Source organism: Sorex araneus, chromosome X (assembly GCF_027595985.1).
Source record: "Sorex araneus isolate mSorAra2 chromosome X, mSorAra2.pri, whole genome shotgun sequence".
Classification (NCBI taxonomy): domain Eukaryota; kingdom Metazoa; phylum Chordata; class Mammalia; order Eulipotyphla; family Soricidae; genus Sorex; species Sorex araneus.
Window position 1 is genome coordinate 212,623,627 of NC_073313.1, and position 21,059 is coordinate 212,644,685.

The window sequence follows — 21,059 nt, forward strand, 5'->3', positions numbered from 1 at the left end:
ATCAGATGAAAACTTAAAGAAAACATGAGTATTGGTAGGCATATGCCTGTTTTTATGCTAATAACTCTTGTACTGACCAAGGATGGATAGCGTGGCAAAGCACTCTTGCATTCCAGCATCATTTTTGATCTGGCAGGTGTACTTTCCTGCATTGGTTGTTTCTACTCTTGAAAACTGGAGGGTTGCAATGTTCTCTGAATAAGAAATCCATATGTTGTCACTTTCTCTGATGACTTCCCCTTTATCTTTGAACCAAGTCACTGAAATCGGCTCAGCGCCTTCGATAGTAGTCTGCAGCTGAACTTCTTTACCGACAATGGTAGAAATGTCACTCAGCTTCTTCACAAATCGTGGTGGTGCTGTTGAAAAGAGGCAAATCAGGGATTTAAGATGTGTGGAGCTAATAACATTTACCTCAAATCATAAATGCTAGTGATCAAACTAGTGAAAATATGTTCTTTTTTCTTTCATAAGAGATAACATTTGCGTATGTGAATGGGAACAGAGACACAGAGTTTATGTGAAACAGAAAAAAAATCCAAACATCTTGTCCTCTTCAACTTCCTAAAATTCAATAGAAAACTGCTGGAAAATTATCTAAAAGGACATTGGTAAGATTTAAAAAATGGAATGGACAGTCAAGGTAAAAAGAAATGAAAGGAAAAGAAGAGAAAGTAGGAGAGATGTTTTGGAATAAAGGACTGGGCAATAGTGAAAGCGCAAGAGTCTTAACATAAGGAAAATGGTTAATCAGAGAGAATGAAACAACATTAACCTTTGAGAGTGAGAGAGCCAACACAAGTGTCACTTCCTACATCATTGGTGGCTTTACATTGATACTCCCCAATATCTGCGGCATCAACATTCAGGATGTGAATACTCGTAAGAAAGTTCTCAGACATTATCTTGTACTTCTTGCCACTCCTAAGTTCTCTCTTGTCTTTATGCCAAGAAACTTGAAAAGGGGGAGTTCCCTGAAGCTCACACTCAAGGTGAACATCAGCTCCTTTCAGTGACTCCACAGGATGAGGCTTTTTGCGGAAAATGGGTGGCTCTAAAATTGGAAGGCAAACAGTTAGACAAAAACCTAAAGTAGGGAGCAATCTGTCAACAAAGGCTGCAAGGATAAATCAGTTTTCCATTCCCAGCATAAGGAAAAAAATATTTCTCTTCCCTCCCCTTTTTTTTACTGTATCCCTTTAAAGGACTGGAGCGAAAGCACAGCCCGTAAGGCCTTACATGTGGCCAACCTGGGTTCGATTCCTCTGTCTCTCTTGGAGAGCCTGGCAAGCTACCAAGAGTATCCCACCTGCAGGGCAGAGCCTGGCAAGCTATCCGTGCTGTATTCGATATGCCAAAAACAGTACCAGGGATATTGGTGGTGGGGAATGTGCACTGGTGGAGGGATGGGTGTTTGATCATTGTGGGATTGTAACCCAAAAATGAAAGTCTGTAACTATCTCACAGTGATTCAATAAAATTAAAAAAAAAAACAGTAACAACGTCTCACAATGGAGACATTACTGGTGCCTGCTCTAGCAAATTGATGAACAACAGGAAGACAGTGCTACAGTGCAGTGTTATCCTTTTAAAAGTGCATGGAGAGTCTAATAGTGAATTAAGGCAGAGACAGAAAACGCAAAAAAGAGATCCGACCTTTGACTTTTAAAGAGGTGCTGCTGCTTGCACTGCCTGCTGCATTGCGGGCCTCACAGGTGTAGTCTCCAGTGTCCTCAACTCTGAGATTGTGCATCTCCAACACCGCCACAGAGTCATGGAACGACATTCGAAATTTACTGCTCTCTTGAATTTCAGTCTCATCTTTGTACCATAAAACTTTGATTTCTGGAGACCCTCCTATTTTACATTCATATCTTGTAAATTCATCCTGTTTCACAATTCTTGAAGGTTCTAGCTTCTTAATGAACCTGGGTGGTTCTATGGAACCAAGAGGAAAATACAAGGTAAGGCAAGGAAAAAGCTTGTAACTTAACATGAATTAATATAGGGAAACTCTGTCAAACAGAGAGGTCATCAGCTCCAAAAAAAAAAAAAAAACAAACAAACCCAATTCATTCACTGAAGTTTAAGGAAGAATAGTTAAATGAAACACAAATGCAAAATTTATAAAATAAGTTAGATTTTTGTATGTGTGCCCATATCAAATACATTTTTAAAAAGAAAGAAAAAGATAGTAGTTCCACTTGTGTAATCCTCTTCCCATAAGAATCACTGCTCCAGTGTGGATCTGTTGGAAGCACTCAAGATCCTAGGATATTACCTAGTTAAATTATGATTTTGTATGTGAATCTGCAGAAGACTGTTTTCTATGGCTGCCAAGGTATCAGTTATTAAGTTAATCAACCACAAAGGATCAAAAGAGCAAAACTGGGTCAGGTATCTTAATATTTTAGCATTGCTTTTCTAGAGCTCTTAAATAGATTATTTCTTTAATCTTCATAATTTTCCTTTGAGGTGGGGAGAGCAATGATTTATTCATTAACTGAAGCAAAAAGTGTTCCTGCTCAGGTAGATAAGAGACTAGCTATTTGGTATGCTTAAATTAACCCTACTTTAATTTCAAGATAATCTATAAACTACCAGAACAAACATCTTTAGAAATTTTTTAATGGATCTGACCAAGATATTCCTCATTGAGCTATTTAATTTCTGATAGCAGCGGCCATGAGTGCTATAGAAAGAAATAGTTGTTCTTTATAGTTATCTCAGCCCTCATGTTATTTCAGTGGGGCTGGTAAAGTAAAAAGAAGTTGAGGCAATCTGACTCTTCTTGTATGGCTTGACAGTTTGGGGTCCTACTATCTCTCTGAGGGACCAAAATCCATTAGTTTACTAACAACTATGGAAAAGAAATCATTTGACTTAATTTCCATTTTTGTTCAAAGATGACTCCCCCCCCCGGGAAATACTTTCTTTATTCTCTCTCTAGTTTTCTAGTTAGAATGAGATTTCAATCTGTCTTCTCAGTTGTCTATTTTTTAATTTTTTTAAAAGTATAGTCGAAATAACACCTGCACTTATATGTTCATCGCAGCACTGTTTACAATAGCCAGAATATGGAAAAAAACCTGAGTGCCCGAGAATAGATGACTGGTTAAAGAAACTTTGGTACATCTATACAATGGAATACTATGCAGCTGTTGGAAAAGATGAAGTCATGAACTTTGCATATAAGTGGATCAACATGGAAAATATCATGCTAAGTGAAATGAGTCAGAAAGAGAGAGATAGACATAGAAAGATTGCACTCATCCTTGGAATATAAAATAACAGACTAGGAGACTAACACCCAAGAATAGTAGAAATAAATACAAGGAGGTTGGCTCCATGGCTTAGAAGCTGGCCTCACATGCTGGGGGAAAAGGCAGTTCAGATAGAGAAGGGAACAGCAAGTAAAATGTGGTTAGAGGACCCGCTTGGGAAGGGAGATGAGTGCTGAAAGCAGACTATAGTTTGAACATGATGGCTACTCAGTACCACTATTGTGAACCACAACACCCAAAAGGAGAGAGAGAACAAAAGGGAATGCCCTGCCACAGAGACGGGGTGGAGCGGGAGGGGGGGGATGGGATTGGAGGGTGGGAGGGATACTGGGTTTATTGGTGGTTGATAATGGACACTAGTGGAGAGATGGGTGCTTGAACATTGTATGAGGGAATTAAAAAATAAATAAATTTAATAATTTTTAAAAAGTTAAAAATTTGACCCTTGGGTCTACTTAATCATTTTAATTACTAGTCCATGGCAAGAAACAAAAACATTTAAATATTTGCTTTCTCCTATATTTAAGGTATTGAAAGTGTAAAAAAGACCTTGTTACTCTGCTTAAGTACCTTGTACACCCAGATGAGCAGAACAAGAGTCTTTTCCAGCAACATTGCTTGCATAGCAGGTATACTGCCCAGCGTCTCCTTTGCCTACTTTGAGAACCATCAGAGTTGCAGTATTTTCAACCAAAGTCATCTTGTAGTTGCCTCCAGGGCGAATCTCTCGGTTATCTTTGGCCCACGTGATTTTGATAGGCGCAGTTCCAGTTACATGACATTTAAAGGAACCACTTTCTCCAAGAGCAAGATCTACAGATTCAGGCTTCAGATCAAAGAAAGGAGGCACTTCATGCTCTGAAACGAATGAAGAGAAGATTGGTAACCAGTTTCCAAGCTCTCAGATACGGAGGAGAAACTAAGTAGCACCAGCCCTCTAGTGGCTGAGATCACAGAAGTTGCTTTATTATGGAAAGCCAGCATGAAGAGCTACTTACCTGAAAGAATGAGCTTGGCACTGGATGAAGCGGTCCCAAGAGGATTAGAAGCTGAGCAATTATACTGACCAATATGACTCTGATCAGTTTGCAAAATCTGAAGAGTTGCAACATTATGAACAAAAGATGTTTGCAAATTGGAATCATCTTTCAAAAGTACCCCATCCTTGTACCAAGATACTTGAAGAGGTTCTGAGCCATTTATACGACATTCAAATGCAACTGGGAAGCCAAGCGTTTCTTGAACATCCTTCAGTTTTCTTGCAAAGGAAGGTGGAAGTTTGCGCTCTGTAGGGAAGTTATGGACAATACTTATTTATGATGAGAAAACATCCACAACATATTTCAATCCATTAAAATGTTGAGATCTTAAATAAAATAAATTTGTCAACACGCAGCAAAATTTGTTAAAATCATCATCACCTTGAATGACAAGCACAGCTGAAGAAGCTGCTGTCCCCACACTGTTTTCTGCCTTGCATGTGTATTCTCCCACATCACTGTGATCCACTTTGTTTATGACTAAGGAGGCAACATTATTTTTGAACTGCATTTTAAATGCTGGAGCTGATCGTAGTTTTGTGTGTTCCTTATACCAAGAAACTTTTATTTCTGGGGTTCCATCCAATTTACACTGTAAAGTAACAGGTTCTCCAATGGCTGCTTCCACATGCTCCAGAGGTTCAATAAAATAAGGTGGTTCTAAGGTACAAAGAATAGTAACGATAAACCATGGTAACTAAGAGAGGATTTTATAAAAGAAAGAAAAGAGGATAAGGGAAAGAAAACTGTCAACACACCTAGAACAGACACTAGAGCTTCACAAATGTCTTGACCGGCCTCGTTTTCTATTAAGCAGCTGTATTGTGCATAATCCTCTACAGTGCTGTCAAGAATTTCTAGAATTGTAGATTTCTCTGTCATGGTAATACTGCACTTCTGAGAATGTGAGAGAGGGTACTCGTTCTTCATCCAGCTCACAGAGATGGGAGGCGTGCCTGAAAATGTGGCCTCAAGAACTATGGGGTTTCCTGTCTCCACTCTGCAGTCAGTCAATCTTTTCACAAAGGTAGCTGGTTCTATAAGGAGATAACGAAAGGGTAAAATTGCCACCTTTAAAGAAAGATTTAGGAAAAAATGAAAGACACAAGAATTCAAGAAAAGAGCAAACCTTTCACAAAAAGATGAGTGGTACAGGAAGCACTGCCGGCATCATTAGTCACAAGGCAAGAATAGTCTCCGCTCTGGGATGGCTCCACCTCCAAGAGCTCCAGTTCTGTGACAGAATCTTCCAGAGATATGGTGCATGACTCCCCTGAGGTCAGTTCTTTACTGCCCCTAAACCATCTGACCTTGAAAGGAGGGGTGCCTCTAATGACACTGGTGAATGTGACACTTGTTCCAGGTAAAACTTCCATAGAATCAGGAGTTTGTTCAAAAGATGGTGGTTCTAGACACCCAGAGCAGAGATGAGGAAGAACAGAAGAGAGGAAGGAATCCAAGTTAGATGTACTTTCACAAGTTGAAAACAAGGGCACTATAAAACTAAAAACAAAGACAAAACAAAGAGATTCCACGTTGGCAGACACTGAGCCACATGGAAGAATCAGAGAAAATGATCCTTGACACTGACCTTGCACAGTCATAAATGCTGAGCACTCGTCAGAACCAGCTACGTTGGTGGCCACACACGTGTATGTGCCTGTGTCTGAGGGCTCCAGCAAGCTGATATTCAGAGTACACACATTGTCTGAAAAGCTGGACTGGCATTTTGGACCACTCACAATCTCATTTCCATTCTGAAACCAGCCAACTGAAATGGGGGCTGAACCTGAGACTCTGCACTCCAAAACCACTGATGCCCCCAAGACGGCATTCGTGTCTTTCAATTTGCGGACGAAGGAAGGAGGTACGATTCGATCTACATAGAGAAGAATTGTTTTCTGTTTAAAGAAAGTTCTATTTTCAAGATGAAGTCATGAAATTTGCATATAAGTGGATCAGCATGGAGAGTACCATGTTAAGTGAAATGAGTCAGAAAGAGAACAGACATAGAAAGATTGCACTCATCTGTGGAATATAAAGTAATAGCATGGGAAACTAACACTCAAGAATAGTAGAGATAAGGACCAGGAGGTTTGCTCCACGGCTTGGAAGCCGGTCTCACATGCTGGGGGAAAAGGCAGCTCAGATAGAGAAGGGAACACCAAGTAAAGGGTGTTTGGAGGACCCGCTAGGGTTGAGAGATGTGTGCCGAAAGTAGACTATAGACCAAACATTATGGCCACTCAATACCTCTATTGCATACCACAACGCCCAAAAGGAGAGAGAGAACAAAAGGGAATGCCCTGCCACAGAGGCAGGCTGGGGGGCGGGATGGGATGGTGGTGGCAGGAGGGATACTGGGATCATTGGTGGTAGAGAATGGGCACTGGTGGAGGGATGGATACTTGATCATTGTATGACTGAAACACAAGCATGAAAGTTTGTAGGCATGCAACTGTACCTGACAGTGATTAACTAATAAAAACAATTTAAAAAAAGAAAGTTCTATTTTCAGGGCTGCGTGATAATATATTCATCAAACCCTCATACCACTTACCCGAAATATGAACAGATACAGTGCAGCTACTTTTACCAACACTATTTTTCACTTCAAAGCCATATAATCCCTTGTCATTCATTTCTGCTGAGGGGATTTTTAGTGAAGCCACTTTGTTGATGAATGTAATGTGATGTTTGCTGTCTGCAGATATTTCTCTTCCATCTTTAAACCACTTTGCTGAAAGTTCAGGTGTTCCAGCCACAACACACTCTAACGCAAAAGGATTTCCAGTCGTAACAGTCATGGGCTCTGGTTTTTCTATGATTCTGGCTGGTTCTAAAAGGAGAAGTACATTGCATTGAACATGAAGTCACCCTCCAAATGAAGTTAGAGACTAAGCACCATCTTATTAGCTAAAAGTAAGGTACAAAAATAATCATGGTTCAGTCAATGTGATCCTTCTTTTTCAGACTGCCCTTTGTTACTAACCTAGCACAGTCAAGACTGCTGAACACTCTCTCATTCCAGCATCGTTTTTGATTTGGCACACATATTTTCCAGAATCAGATGCTTCTGGGCTTTGAAGTTGAAGAGTTGCAATGTTCTCAGTGAACGAAATCTTAGTGTTTTCACTTTCTCTGATGACTTCGCCTTTACCTCTCAGCCAAACAACAGAAATTGGCTGGAAACCTTCCACTACTGCCTGCAAAGCAACAGCATCCCCAACGAGGGTGGAGGTATCACTTAATTTTTTCACAAATCGTGGAGGTTCTAACAAAAGAAATTCATGGTTAGAGAAAAAAGTGAGAATAATAGCCATAGACAAGCAACAAAAGATGGAAAAAAGAGGCACATATGGTTGTGCTCCTGCATACAAACCTTTGAACTTGACAGTGCAAACACATGTGTCGGTTCCCACCTCATTAGTAGCCTTGCAATGATATTCCCCTATATCAGAGGCTTCAAGACTAAGGATATGAAGACTAGTATCAAAATTTTTTGAGGTGATTTTAAATTTCTTGCTGCTTCGAACTTGTTTCCGATCTTTAACCCACACCACTTCAAATGGGGGGGTTCCCGAAAGTTCACATTGGAAGATAACATCAGAACCTTTAAGGGCTCCTACTGGAGAAGGCTTCTGTGTGAAAACAGGAGGTGCTACAAGATGGGAGAAAATAAGATAAATGATGAAAAATGCTTATTGAAAAGGAAAAATATACTTCATAGGTCTAAGTCATAAAAAATTTATGGTATGGTACTAACAGAATGAAAAAATAAGAAGCTACAGTTCATGAAAACTGGTATTAAGAACTTTAAACAAATGACCTTAGTTAAACCCTTTATTTTGGAGATGATTCAATGGCAGAGGACTCCAACTCAGAGGAAAACAAAGAAAAAGAAGCATATGCTAACCTTTAACAGTCAGTGATGTGCTGCAGCTGGCATCACCAACACCATTATGTGCTTCACAGATATAGTCACCACTGTCCTCAGCGCTGGATTCATTAATGGTAAGCAATGCCACAGAATTAACAAATGACATGTTGTACTTCCAACTTTCATGAAGTTCACTGTCATTTCGGAACCACACAACTTTGATTTCTGGGGAACCACTTATTTTACATTCCAGTTGGATGGATTCTCCCTGCTTTGCTACTTTTGAAGCTTCTAATTTCTTAACAAACTTTGGAGGTTCTAGCAAATCAAAAGAAAAATAGCTTATGTTTATTTTTGAAGTTCTCCCAAGTATAGATTTTAAGTGGTTTACTATTAAGAATATACTTTTTGATAAAATACTTGTTTCAGAAATATTTAAAAGTCCAATGCACTATCCTTTGCACCACAAAGCCCATTTTAGTAGGCTTTTAATATTTTAAATAGAAAATTTAATTGCTGAAATTTTTGGTAGTTTGTGTCTAAAAGATATGTTAATATGTAAAAGATAATTTTTTCAACATTTACAAATGAAAAATCAAAATGACACACAACAGGAAAGCATGAAAAAGAGAAAATGAAAAGTTGAAGCAACATTTAACATGTTTCAATTAAATAACATGATGATATTATTACACTTAGTGACACAATAATTTAAGGAATTATATAAAGAGGAATCATAACTATAATTAATTGTTGTATACAACTTTTTATGCAAATTCTAACATCAAGTTAATTTCAAATATCAAAATGTTAAGAAATTTTAGAAGACAATTACAGCAATATGGGAATAAAAAATTACAGGTTAATGCCATATAAGGATCACCTTTTACACTGAGTTGAGCTGAGCACATGTCTTTGCCAACATCATTAGTGGCCTGGCAGGTATATTGACCAGAGTCTCCTTTGCCTACTTTAAGAATTCTTAAGTGGGGAGTGTTTCCCACACATGTGATTGTATAATTTCCTCCAGGACGGATCTCCTTGTTATCTTTTGACCAAGTGATTCTCATTGGTTGAGCACCAGTAACATGACACTCAAAATCAGCACTTTCACCAGCAATTACATCTATAGATACAGGCTTGATGTCAAAGAAAGGAGACTTTTTAGGTTCTGCAACATAAGAAGAAAAGGAAGCATGTTTTCTTATTTTCTCTTTTTTTTGTCATTTCACTTTAATAGTGAAGAAGAAGTCCTGATTTGCAAAGAAAAAGATTAACAGTAACAAACCTCTTGCTGTCAATCTAGCACTAGAAGATGCTGTTCCAAGTGGATTAGAAGCTGAGCAAGAGTACTGACCAGAATGATTCAAGTCAGTTTGCAAAATTTTCAAAGTGGCAACATTGTCTACAAATGATGTCTGTAGATTTTCATCATCTCTTAAAAGCACTCCATCTCTGTACCAGCACACTTGGATGGGTGCAGAGCCATTTAATCTACAAGTAAGTGTAACTGGTAGCCCAACAGTTTGTTCAATGTCCTTTAATTGTCTTGCAAAGGAAGGTGGGAGTTGGCGCTCTGTAGGAAAACAAGTAATACTTGAGGTATTAGTAGCTGAAAAGAACTTTTCCTTCTGAAGATAAAAAAGATAAGTATAAAAGAAATTTCTGAGTTTCCAAAATAACATCACCTTGAATTCTGAAAATAGTTGTAGAAGAAGCAGTTCCGATACTATTTTCTGCTTTACAAGTGTACTCTCCACTGTCATTGATATTCACTTTATTAAAAACAAGTGTGGCCACATTGTTTGTAAAGTATGTTCTATATTCAGGAGTTGACCGTAACTTGGTATCTCCTTTGTACCAAGACACTGTAATTTCTGGTGTCCCAGCAACTTGGCACTGTAAAGAAACTGAATCGCCAACTGATGCCTCCAGAGGTTCCAGTTCCGTAACAAAATAAGGTGGTTCTACAGAAAGAAGACTCACTATCAGTAAGTAAAATTAGAGAGAACCGAGCAAACCAAACCTCATGTTAGAAAAATGCCAATGGTAAGAGAATAAGACAACACACCTAATGTTGATACCAGAGCTTCACTAACATCCCTTCCTGCCTCATTTTCAATCTCGCAGGAGTAGTGTCCTGCATCTCCTTGCGTGCTATTCAAAATTTCCAGGATGCAAGTTTTCTCTGTTGTAATTATGCTGCATTTTTCAGATGCAGTTATGTTAAAACCATCCTTTTTCCAGGTAACTGAAATTGGAAGTGTTCCAGTGTAGGTGCCCTCCAGAATTATGGACTTCCCTGGTTCTACAGAGTGATCACTTAATTTCTTCACAAATGCAGCTGGTTCTGGGAGTGACAAAGCACAGAAGTTAAAGACAATAAAACAATATTTTTATTAAAGACAATAAAACCAAGAAAGACATCACTATGCAGAAAGACAGGAAGAACAAATTCACTTGAGCACACCTTTTACAAAGAGACGAGTAGTGCAGGATGCTTGGCCAGCATTGTTAGACACTACACAGGTATACTCCCCACTCTGAGATATGTCAACATTAAATAATTCCAGTTCTGCCACAGTATCTTCAAAATAGATGTTGCATCTGTCTCCCTTCACCAGTTCTCTGGCACCTCTGAACCAGCCAACCTTGAATGGAGGGGTTCCTCTAATAACACTTGTGAAAGTGACATTTTTGCTTGGGAGTACTTCCAAAGGTTCAGGTTCCTTCACAAAAGATGGTGGTTCTAGACAGACATTAAGGACAATGAAAAAAGTCTTGTAAGCTTTGAATTTAGTTATGGTTTTGAATCTAAAAAGAACACTTTAGAATGTGTGTCAACCTGGAATACACACAAAGAAGTGTTTGTAAGCATGCGTTGAGTGTCTAACACTGACCTTGCACAGTCAACACTGCACGGCATTCATCAGACCCAGCAACATTAGCAGCAACGCATGTGTAACTGCCCATATCTGATGAGTCCAGAGAATTCAGCTGCAGTGTGCAGACATTATCTGAAAACGTGGCTTGGTACTTTGCTCCACTGACAATTTTAGTTTTCTCATGAAACCAAGCAACAGAGATGGGTGATGATCCAGCTACTTTACACTCCAAGATGCAAGAAGTACCCAGCACCCCACCTGTATCTTTGAGTCTCCGTGTGAAAGAGGGAGGAACCATTCGGTCTGTGTGAAGAAAGGCAAGAGACCCATCATGATTTGAGAGCATATGAAACGAGAAAAGAAAACTCATGAATTTTCACAAGTCATGGGAGTAATATAGATAAGAACTAACCTGAAACATCAACCACAGCTGTGCAGCTGCTTTTTCCAACATTATTTTGAACCTGGAAAGTATATGTGCCAGCATCTTGCTTTTCAATGGAGAGAATCTTTAAGGAAGATGTTTTGTTGTAGAAGCTAAATTTGTGTTTTTGGCTGCTAGTCAACAGCTTTCCATCCTTGTACCATTCAACAGAGAGTTCAGGAGTGCCAGCCACCTTACACTCAAGAGTACAGGTTTCTCCTACAGTCACTGTCATTGGTCCTGCTTTCTCAACAATAACTGCAGGCTCTGAAATAAAAGAGCCATCTGTCAAAGTCCTTTACCTTCTATGTCTCTATGCTTAATGGTCATTAGATAGTTCCCCCCCCCCCCCAATAGGGATTTCTCTCTAGATGATAAAATGTGATTCTATAGTTACTTGTCAGGAAATCCTGGATCTTATTATTAAGGAATTTATGTGCCCTAATTGGCTTCACAAACAATTGAGATAATGAACACTGATTTTCACTTGATCCTCTCTAAAGACTACATCAGTTATTAGGAATCAATAATTTTTGCTCTATATCTTGGGTGCAAAAAGCAGTAATTTGAAAGTTGTACAAAATTTGCTAAATTGAAATTTAATATACTTAGAGATCAAAGTGAAATTTCTACTAGGTAATGATTGTGGAGTTATTTTCAGTTTCATAGTATTTATAGTATCTCATGCTTAAACAAAAGATAGTCCTAGTAATATCTGATAATCAGTAAAAGTAGTAAGTAAACAATAAAACAGATGCTTATTTTTTGTTAAGATTATTTTTTGTTAATAGGGAAGTGTTTGAGAGATTAATATGACCCCCTAAATATTTCAAGAAGGTAAGGATCAAATTAGTTCTGAAAGAAATTCAGAAAAGGAGATTCTACTTGTTACTTATAATTACTCATCACAATATTTGGCACTGACTTCTAATGGGGATCCATTGTACCATATTGTACCAACCTAAAACAGTCAGTGTGGCCATGTTCTCTCTCATTCCACCATCATTCTTGATTTGGCAGATATATTTCCCAGCATTAGCTGGTTCTGCTTTAGCAAATTGTAGCGTTGCAATGTTTTCCACAAATGTAATTTTTATGTTTTCACTTTCTCTAATTACTTCTTCCTTGTCCTTAAGCCACTGGACAGCAATAGGCTGGGGACCTTCTATGGATGCCTGTAACTCAGCAGGCTCGCCAGCAACAACAGTGAGGCTGTTCAGTTTGGAGACAAATCTTGGTGGTTCTGAACAGGAGAAGACAGATGAATTACTGAAGAGATTGTCCAGAAAAGAGTGAAAGAAAGATAAGTGTTTTGCACATTCCTGCCATTTCTGCCACATGTAGGAAACATGCTTACCTTTTAACTTTACAGTACAAATGCAAGTCTCACTTCCCACTTCATTCTGTGCTTTGCAGTGGTATTCACCCATGTCTGAAGTTTCAACATTGAGGATGTGAATACTGGCATGAAAGTTTTTGGATGAAATCTTGTATTTCTTGCTACTTCGGAGTTGTCTCTTATCTTTGTACCATACCACTTCAAATGGTGGTGTTCCCGAAAGTTCACATTCAAGACTAACTTCAGTATTTTTAAGGGTTTCTACTACAGGAGGGAAGCTGCTAAAAACAGGTGGCTCTGTGGAAAACAAGATTTTTTTTTTATGAATTGGTCTATCTAATTTTTTAGAATAAGTTTCATTTCTCCTTCTTTTTTTAAAAATTGGAAGGCAGAATAAAGATACCACAATGTGTAAGTAGTATCCAGCATACCACTTTAGCTATGCCAGCCTCAGATTGCCCATTAGCCTTCATAGAATGATTTAATTTCATTGGCAAAGAATACAAATCAAATCCCTGGATATCTGATTAGGAAGCTCAACATTCACTCTACTACACTTTATTACTTTATCTTGGACTTTGGAGGTTCTTGCAAAAATTATTTTAAGAAAATAGCACCCCCAAATAAGTTAATTAACACTATTTTCATGTAGTACATAGAACGCGATGTTAGCATGTGGAAGTTATTACATCTGTGATATGTCTTTCACTTCACAAATGGTTATTTCAATCACTGATCACATGGAACAAATGGGTTTTGTGACAAAAACACTAGAAAATGAAAGCATCAGATAAGATGTTAGTTATTTGCACCAAGATCATCTTTTTTTTTGGAGGGGGGGTTACACTTGGCAATGCACAGGTGTTACTCCTGGCTCTGCACTCAGGAATTACTCCTGGCGGTGCTCAGGGGACCATGTGGGATGCTGGGAATCAAACTTGGGTCAGCTGCATGCAAGGAAAATGCCCTGTCATCTAATTTTTAAAAGATGGAATCATTTTTTTAAAAAGAAAAAAATACAAAATTGTCTAATTTTAAATATAAGACTAAAACACTGTTATACATAGAATATGGGTTGTAAATATTCTTGTTATCAGTGTTGAGGAATATGCATTGGAGCACTGGAGCACTGTTGTCTCGTTGTTCTTCGATTTGCTCAAGTGGGCACCAGTAACATCTCCATTGTGAGACTTGTTGTTACTGTTTTTGGCATATCGAATCTGCCACGGTTAGTTTGCCAGGCTCTGCCATGCGGGCGGGATACTCTTGGTAGCTTGCCAGGCTCTTTGAGAGGGATGGAGGAATCAAACCTGGGTTGGCCGCATGCAAGGCAAACGCCCTACCCACTGTGTTATCGCTCCAGTGCATTAAGAAATATAACAAGAATAGTGATATAAGTTGGGGGAAAATGAAAATATGATATTCTATGTTGAGGGTCAGGGATATAGATCAGTGGTAAAGAAAGCACATGCTGCATATGTGTGAGGAACTGGGTTCAATTTCTGGTAGTACCCATGCACAACACATACACACAAATTGCTTATAAGGATTTCTTTTTTGGGCATGCTTAAAAATATCAAACTTGGACTGCTTGGTTAATGAGTTGAGGAGATCACAACTATGGCAAGACTACTACATGTAAACAAATAAGAATGATATTTTTAATAGAAAATAATACTCATTTTTGAAAATACTTATATCTCAAATTGAAACTAAAATTACAGTAAATAAATGAAGAGCTATGATACACAGGGGATAAGAAGGCGTATTCTAGGAAATAAGAAACAGAAGATTTCTACCTTTGACTATAATTTTGGTACTGCAACTTGTACTGCCAGCAGGATTCTGAGCCTCACAAATGAAATCCCCACTGTCTTCAGTACCAAGATTGTTCATCTGAAGGACAGCCACTGAGTCCATGAAAGTCATTCTGTATTTGTCACTGACTGGGAGTTCCTGTTCATTTCTGTACCAAACAACTTTGATTTCTGGGGATCCAGTTATCTTGCATTCAAGTCGTGCTGAGTCACCTGCTTTCACTATTTTGGATGCTTCTAATTTCTTTACAAACTTTGGTGGTTCTAGAGAATTAAGAAAGAGGACATTATGAGGGAACAGAAATGAGTAACAAAGTGAAATAGTGTGTAGGCAAGAATAAAAATGAGCAATTTCTGGCAACTACAGTGTACTTTCTTTAAAAAGAAGGGCACTTTCTGAGTGCCTATATGCGTTCTAACAGATTATAGAAAAGACAGAATGCTCAAGTCAGACAGAAACATAAAGCATGAAAAATTTCACACCTGTAACAAGCAACATTGTAGTGCAAGAGTCGCTACCAACATCATTGGTAACTTGGCATGTATATTGTCCAGTCTTTGAAGCATCCACTGAGTAAAGATTTAAGAAAACAGTTGACCCTTCCAAGCCAATAAAACATTTAGGTCCAGAGGCAAGTTCCATATCATCCTTAAACCATTTTATTTTAAATGGAGGTGTTCCTTTTAGTACTGCTTTAAATTCCACAGTAGAATCAGGAATGGCTTGTTGTCGTTCAGGTTTCACTAGGAAACTTGGTGGTTCTACAGATTTTAAGAAAAATTCATTTCATTAAACTTCTTTGAACTGTTTTGATAGTTGCATGTACACATAAGAAAACATTACTTAAAGAGATCATGACCCAAAGAACATGTATCTAAAGAAAGAGAACAATTGAAACTTGTAGCTCTAAAGAATAGAAGATGAGTTTTAAAAGTGTTTTAAAAAAAGAAGAGGAATCAAGGGATTCTAACCTTTTACAGTTAAGATGGCGCTGCATGCATCATCCCCTGCTACATTTGACACCTTGCAGGTGTAATTTGCAGTGTCTTCTAATTCCAGATTATTAACTTCCAGTGACACTGTGTTCTCATGACATACCAGTCTGTATTTTGCACTTGTAGAAATTTCTTTTCCATCTTTAAACCAGTGAGCATTAATAGGTAATGACCCAGAAACTTTGCACTCCATATGAATAGAAGCACCCAAAACTTTATCCATTTTAGTTAATTTTTTGGTGAATGATGGAGGTATATCTTGATCTATCCAATGCAAGCAAAAATAAAAATCCATTAATATGTTGGCCATTTGTTGACAAAGGAAAGCCTAAATAAGGGAAGATGACCAAGGCAAGATACCAACCTAACACTCTCAGGTAGGCATCGCAGCTACTGCTTCCAAAGTCATTTTCCACTTTGAAAGTGTACTGACCACTGTCTTGTTTCATCACTGACTGAATCCTAAAACTGGCCACGTTATTTTCAAAAGTCATGGAAAAATATCTACTGGGCACAATTTGTTTCCCATCTTTAAGCCACTTCACTTTGAGTTCTGGTGTTCCAGCCACAACACACTCCAAGGTCACTGGATCTTTCTCTGTCACATCAACAGATTTAGCTTTCTCTAGGATTTGGGCAGGTTCTGCAGTAAAAATTAAAGCATGATTGGGTTTCATTGATAATTCCACAAAAGGAATACACATTTGTAAAGCTATCTCTAAGTTCGGAAGTGACTAGCTTACAAACCTTGCACTAAAAGGAATGCATAGCACCGCTCCACTCCTGACTCATTTTTGGCTTGACATGTATACCTCCCGCTGTGTCCATTGTCCACAGATCTGACTTGAAGTGTGGCTATATTGTTCACAAATGAAATTTGAACATTATCGTCTTCTTCAACAATCTGGTCATCCTTTATCCAGGTGATAGAAATAGGGGGAGAGCCTGCCACCGTACTCTGAAAAGTGGCAGAACTTTTCAAAACAGTGGTGACATTTTCTATCTTCTTAGTGAACGATGGTGGTTCTGTGATTAAATGAGAGTGTAGGGTAAGAAGAGGTGCATTTTATCCCCTACCTATAATCATAAAATCAGAGGGTATTACACAACTTGTACTTGGTCATCTGCTTCCTAGGAGTCAACTGACCTTTCAGGGAAACTCTGGTGGTACAGGAACAGCTACCGCCTTCATTGGACACAATGCACTGGTATTCCCCAGTGTCTGAAGGGTCACACTTGGTTATGTGGAGTTTAAACACAGACACTCTATCAGTCAGTGTATACTTTTTGCTACTTCGTATTTCTTTGTTATTCTTTAACCATGTGACTTCAAATGGAGATGTTCCTGCAACTTCACATTCCAGTTCCACATCATTATCCCTCACTACTTCCACAGGCTTCAGCTCCCTGATAAAGGTGGGAGGTTCTGAAAATTCAAAAGGAAGACAGACACTAGCTTACTCAAAGGAAGAGCAGGAGCCTAGCTGGCAGCCCAACCTGAGTGAGAAGCAAGTTCAGTAACAAACCTTTCACTTTTAATTCAATGCTGCAGCTTGCCGTGCCCGCATCATTTCGAGCTTCACAGACATAAGTCCCGCTATTCTCTACCCTGGCACCAGAAATCTGGAAAGTGGCTAAACCATCAACAAAGGAAATGCCATGTTTTGCAGTGGCCGTTACTTCATTTCCATCCAGATACCAAGAAACTCTGATTTCAGGAGTGCCTGTTATTTGACACTCAAAGGTTGTTGACTGTCCGTTCTTCAGCACTAATACTGGGCTAGGCTTCTTAATGAATTGAGGAGGTTCTAAAGATGGAGAAGAAAATTGTGATGTCGAACATTTTAAAGAACCAAAAGCAATGAGCAAAACTGCATCATTAACCATCTTCCCACCATCCACCCCCCACCCTGCCTCCTGCACCCAAGAAAATCTAGACAAGAAAGAAGAGGAGGATATATAGAGACCAGACCTTTTACAAAGAGAGTGGCTTTACTGGTTACTGAGCCAACATCATTGCTTAGTTGGCAGATGTATGTCCCAGAATCTGCAGCTTTGGCTGAAAAGAGCTCTAGAATGGTAGAAGTGTTATCTTTCCAAACTGAGCGAGCTGCTCCTGAGTGCAGCTCTTTGTTATCTTTAAACCACTTGATTGTCATGGGCACAGTGCCACCAACAAGAGCTTTTAGCTGAACCCTTGTACTGGGGTTGACATCTTGTGACTGTGGTTTTTCCACAAAGTAAGGAGGTTCTGAGGCAAAAATAAAGCAAGAGAAGAAAGGAATGCTTATTTCAAAGCTGTACAACAAAGGTTAGCATTAAAAAGTGAAAGAGAAACAAGTTCTTGATTGGTAGAGATAAAAAGCTACCAACCTTTGACGGTCAGATAGCCACTACACTGGTTGTGTCCCGCTTTGTTAGTCGCAGAACAGGTGTATGTCCCACTGTCTGCACCTTCTAGTTGACTGATTTCCAAGAAGGCAGTGTTGTCATGAAAAGAGAATTTGTATTTTTCACTAGCTGATATTTCTTGGTCGTCTTTGAACCATTGGATGCTTATAGGATGTGACCCAGCAACTATACATTCTAAATCAATGAAAGATCCTTTAATGCTGTCCATTTTCTTCAGTTTTTTGGTGAATGAGGGAGGTATAATAAGATCTATGCAATGAAAATGTTAACAAAAAAGGTTAGCCAATACACTAGTATTTTTATCTTAAATTTTAAGAAATGAAGGAACAGAGAAATGCCCAGTTCCTCTCAATCAAAAAAAAAATACCAACCTAATACATTGATGCTAGCCTTGCAGCTGCTTCTCCCAACATCATTTTGGACCTCAAAAGTATATTCTCCACTATCTTTCTTTTCTGTGGAAATAATCTTCAATACAGAGACTGTGTCTGTGACACTGATTTTATATTTTTGGCCTAGGGTCAGTTCTTGGCCATCTTTAAACCATTTGGCTACAATCTCCTTAGTCCCTGAAAATTTAACCTGCAAAGTGGCTGGGTCTCCTTGAGTGACATCTATAGATGCAGCCTCTTCTGTGATTCTGGCAGGTTCTGTAGAAAATAATGGGATAAGTGGGGGTTGTGAATTACTCTAATAAAAGGTTCAAACTGCATTTCCCCCCTTAAGTATCCCCAGCAAGCTTCCTGGACCAACCTTTCACTGAGAGTATTGCAGAGCATCTTTGTATGCCTGCATCATTTTTGGCTTGACAGACATATTTTCCATCATGCTTGACTTCAATGCCACTGAGGTATAGACTAGCCACATTGTTCTCAAAGGCCATTCTTATATTATCATCTTCAGTGAGCTCATCACTGTCTTTGAACCAAGTCACGGTGATAGGCAAAGAACCCTTCAGAGAAGCCTGGAAGGCAGCTGTGCCTCCCTGAAGGGAGCTGGTGCTCTCAATCTTCTTTACAAAGCTTGGGGGTTCTAATGGAAGAATGAATTCTCAATCAGTGCCAGCTCTAGGGCAAAATGGACTGTCTGCAAACAGCTGATTCTACAGAGGAGCCAGTTCATCATTTGAATGGCACCTACCTCTTAGAGACACCCTGGCACTGCAGGTGCTGCTGCCCACCTCATTGGTCACCCGACACTGGTATTCACCAGCATCTGCAGCCACAAACTTGAGGATCTGCAGGCTGACCATCTGATCCTGAATGAAGGTTTTATACTTTCGACCACTTCGCAGAATGGTGTTGTCTTTGAACCAAGTAATGTCAAAGGGAGGTGTACCTGCCACCTCAGCCAGCAACATGACATCATACTCCTTCAACACTTCAAGGGGCTTAAATTCCTTGGTAAAGTAAGGTGACTCTATAGCAGGAAAGGAATTATTCTGAGTTAATGTGTCTGTGCTATGCACAACAGCTGTAATACAATCAGAGGCAAAGTAAACACAAACCTTTGACTATCAAAATGCTGCTGCAGTGGTCACTACCAGCCTCATTTTGTGCCTCACACATGTATTCACCACTGTCTTCTATGGTTACATCTGCAAGTCTTAGAACTGCAGTGGAATCCACAAAAGACATTTTGTGTTTGCTGCTCTCCTTAATCTCTCTATCATTTGCGAACCATGTTATTTTAATTGGAGGGGTGCCCGTTACTTTGCAGGTCAACTGGGTGGCATCTCCCTTCTTCAACAATTGTGATGGCTCTAACTTTTCAACAAATGTGGCAGGTTCTGTGGAAGGAAAAAAGTCATTAAAAATAAGAGAGCCAGGAAAGAACTTGCAATCATGGTGCTGTTAAGAGGTCAAGAAAACAATGCAAACCTTTTACAAATAAGTTTGCACTGCACTCCACACCACCGGCGACATTGCTGACTTTGCAGGTGTATGTGCCTGAATCAGAGGTTCTGACCGCATAGAGTTCCAAGGAACTTTCTAACGCTTCTTTGGTGATGTAGCAACTTCCACCGGAAACCAGCTCTTTGTCACCCTTAAACCATCTGATTGTGAGAGGAGTAGACCCTTGGAAGGTGCTCTTCAGGCAGACTGCTGAGCCAGGCAGAACATCCTTGGACACAGGTTTAGTTACAAAACTGGGTGGTTCTAAAGAAGGGAGTATAAGAAAGAATTTCGAAGAGTTATGAGGCGCATTCTAAGGGAAGAAGACTGAATTTGAACATGGTATTATGGTAAGAATAAAATGCCATTTCCAGCCAACCTTGCACAATCAGGGCTCCACTGCTGTCTTTGCTTCCCACAGAATTGGTGGCTCGACAAGTGAAATTCCCTGCATCATTCATATCTACTCTGCTTATCTCTAAAGAGGCTGTGCCTTCCACAAAGGCTATTTGGTATTTGTCAGAAGAGGCCAGTTCTTTACCATCCTTAAACCAGGACACCCTCATGGGGAGGGAGCCAGCAATTTTGCAGTCCAATCTACAGGTGCCGTTGACAACACTGTCCACATTGCGGAGCGGTTTGGTGAAAAATGGAGCAATGTCTCGATCTGTTCATGGCACAAGAAAGGAAGAAGAGAATATGGAAAAGTGCTCAGTGATTTTATGTGGGACCATTTGTTGGTTTTCAAAGGAAGATGGGCACAGGTTTCTGATGATACTAACCTAATACTGTGAACGTTGTCTCACAGGAGCTACTGCCCACTTCATTGGAAATCTCAAATGTGTACTGGCCACTATCATGAAGTTCAGCGGAATAAAATTTGAGCTGGGCAACATTGTTTTTAAAACTTATTCGATATTTTTTACTGGCAACCAAAGGCCTCCCATCTTTGTACCACTTGGGCTTGAGTTCTGGGGTGCCTGCGACTGTGTACTCCAGTGTAGCTGGGTCTCCTGCTGTCACCTGGATCAATTCTGCTCTCTCAATTATTTTTGCAGGTTCTATAATGATATTAAATAGTTAGAAT

The 21,059-nt window shown here is 39.3% G+C and overlaps 1 protein-coding gene across 1 annotated transcript in view; it reads right to left on the bottom strand.

The window, feature by feature from the left end:
- Window positions 1-21,059, bottom strand: part of TTN (titin) — a 289,480-nt gene that overhangs the window by 188,182 nt on the left and 80,239 nt on the right. The window contains exons 51-88 of the mRNA XM_055119737.1: window positions 20,755-21,033; window positions 20,352-20,639; window positions 19,958-20,236; window positions 19,585-19,866; window positions 19,218-19,496; window positions 18,831-19,109; window positions 18,449-18,727; window positions 18,039-18,326; window positions 17,638-17,916; window positions 17,192-17,473; window positions 16,813-17,091; window positions 16,413-16,691; window positions 16,030-16,308; window positions 15,642-15,929; window positions 15,153-15,431; window positions 14,652-14,933; window positions 12,871-13,149; window positions 12,475-12,756; window positions 11,502-11,780; window positions 11,105-11,392; window positions 10,675-10,953; window positions 10,276-10,554; window positions 9,893-10,171; window positions 9,493-9,780; window positions 9,088-9,375; window positions 8,241-8,522; window positions 7,707-7,985; window positions 7,317-7,598; window positions 6,885-7,163; window positions 5,916-6,203; window positions 5,454-5,732; window positions 5,083-5,361; window positions 4,706-4,984; window positions 4,283-4,570; window positions 3,855-4,142; window positions 1,657-1,938; window positions 776-1,054; window positions 78-359 (exon numbers count right to left, since the gene is read on the bottom strand). Coding sequence (XP_054975712.1) covers window positions 78-359; window positions 776-1,054; window positions 1,657-1,938; window positions 3,855-4,142; window positions 4,283-4,570; window positions 4,706-4,984; window positions 5,083-5,361; window positions 5,454-5,732; window positions 5,916-6,203; window positions 6,885-7,163; window positions 7,317-7,598; window positions 7,707-7,985; window positions 8,241-8,522; window positions 9,088-9,375; window positions 9,493-9,780; window positions 9,893-10,171; window positions 10,276-10,554; window positions 10,675-10,953; window positions 11,105-11,392; window positions 11,502-11,780; window positions 12,475-12,756; window positions 12,871-13,149; window positions 14,652-14,933; window positions 15,153-15,431; window positions 15,642-15,929; window positions 16,030-16,308; window positions 16,413-16,691; window positions 16,813-17,091; window positions 17,192-17,473; window positions 17,638-17,916; window positions 18,039-18,326; window positions 18,449-18,727; window positions 18,831-19,109; window positions 19,218-19,496; window positions 19,585-19,866; window positions 19,958-20,236; window positions 20,352-20,639; window positions 20,755-21,033 — 10,707 coding nt within the window. The remainder of the gene's footprint in view (window positions 1-77; window positions 360-775; window positions 1,055-1,656; window positions 1,939-3,854; window positions 4,143-4,282; window positions 4,571-4,705; window positions 4,985-5,082; window positions 5,362-5,453; window positions 5,733-5,915; window positions 6,204-6,884; window positions 7,164-7,316; window positions 7,599-7,706; window positions 7,986-8,240; window positions 8,523-9,087; window positions 9,376-9,492; window positions 9,781-9,892; window positions 10,172-10,275; window positions 10,555-10,674; window positions 10,954-11,104; window positions 11,393-11,501; window positions 11,781-12,474; window positions 12,757-12,870; window positions 13,150-14,651; window positions 14,934-15,152; window positions 15,432-15,641; window positions 15,930-16,029; window positions 16,309-16,412; window positions 16,692-16,812; window positions 17,092-17,191; window positions 17,474-17,637; window positions 17,917-18,038; window positions 18,327-18,448; window positions 18,728-18,830; window positions 19,110-19,217; window positions 19,497-19,584; window positions 19,867-19,957; window positions 20,237-20,351; window positions 20,640-20,754; window positions 21,034-21,059) is intronic.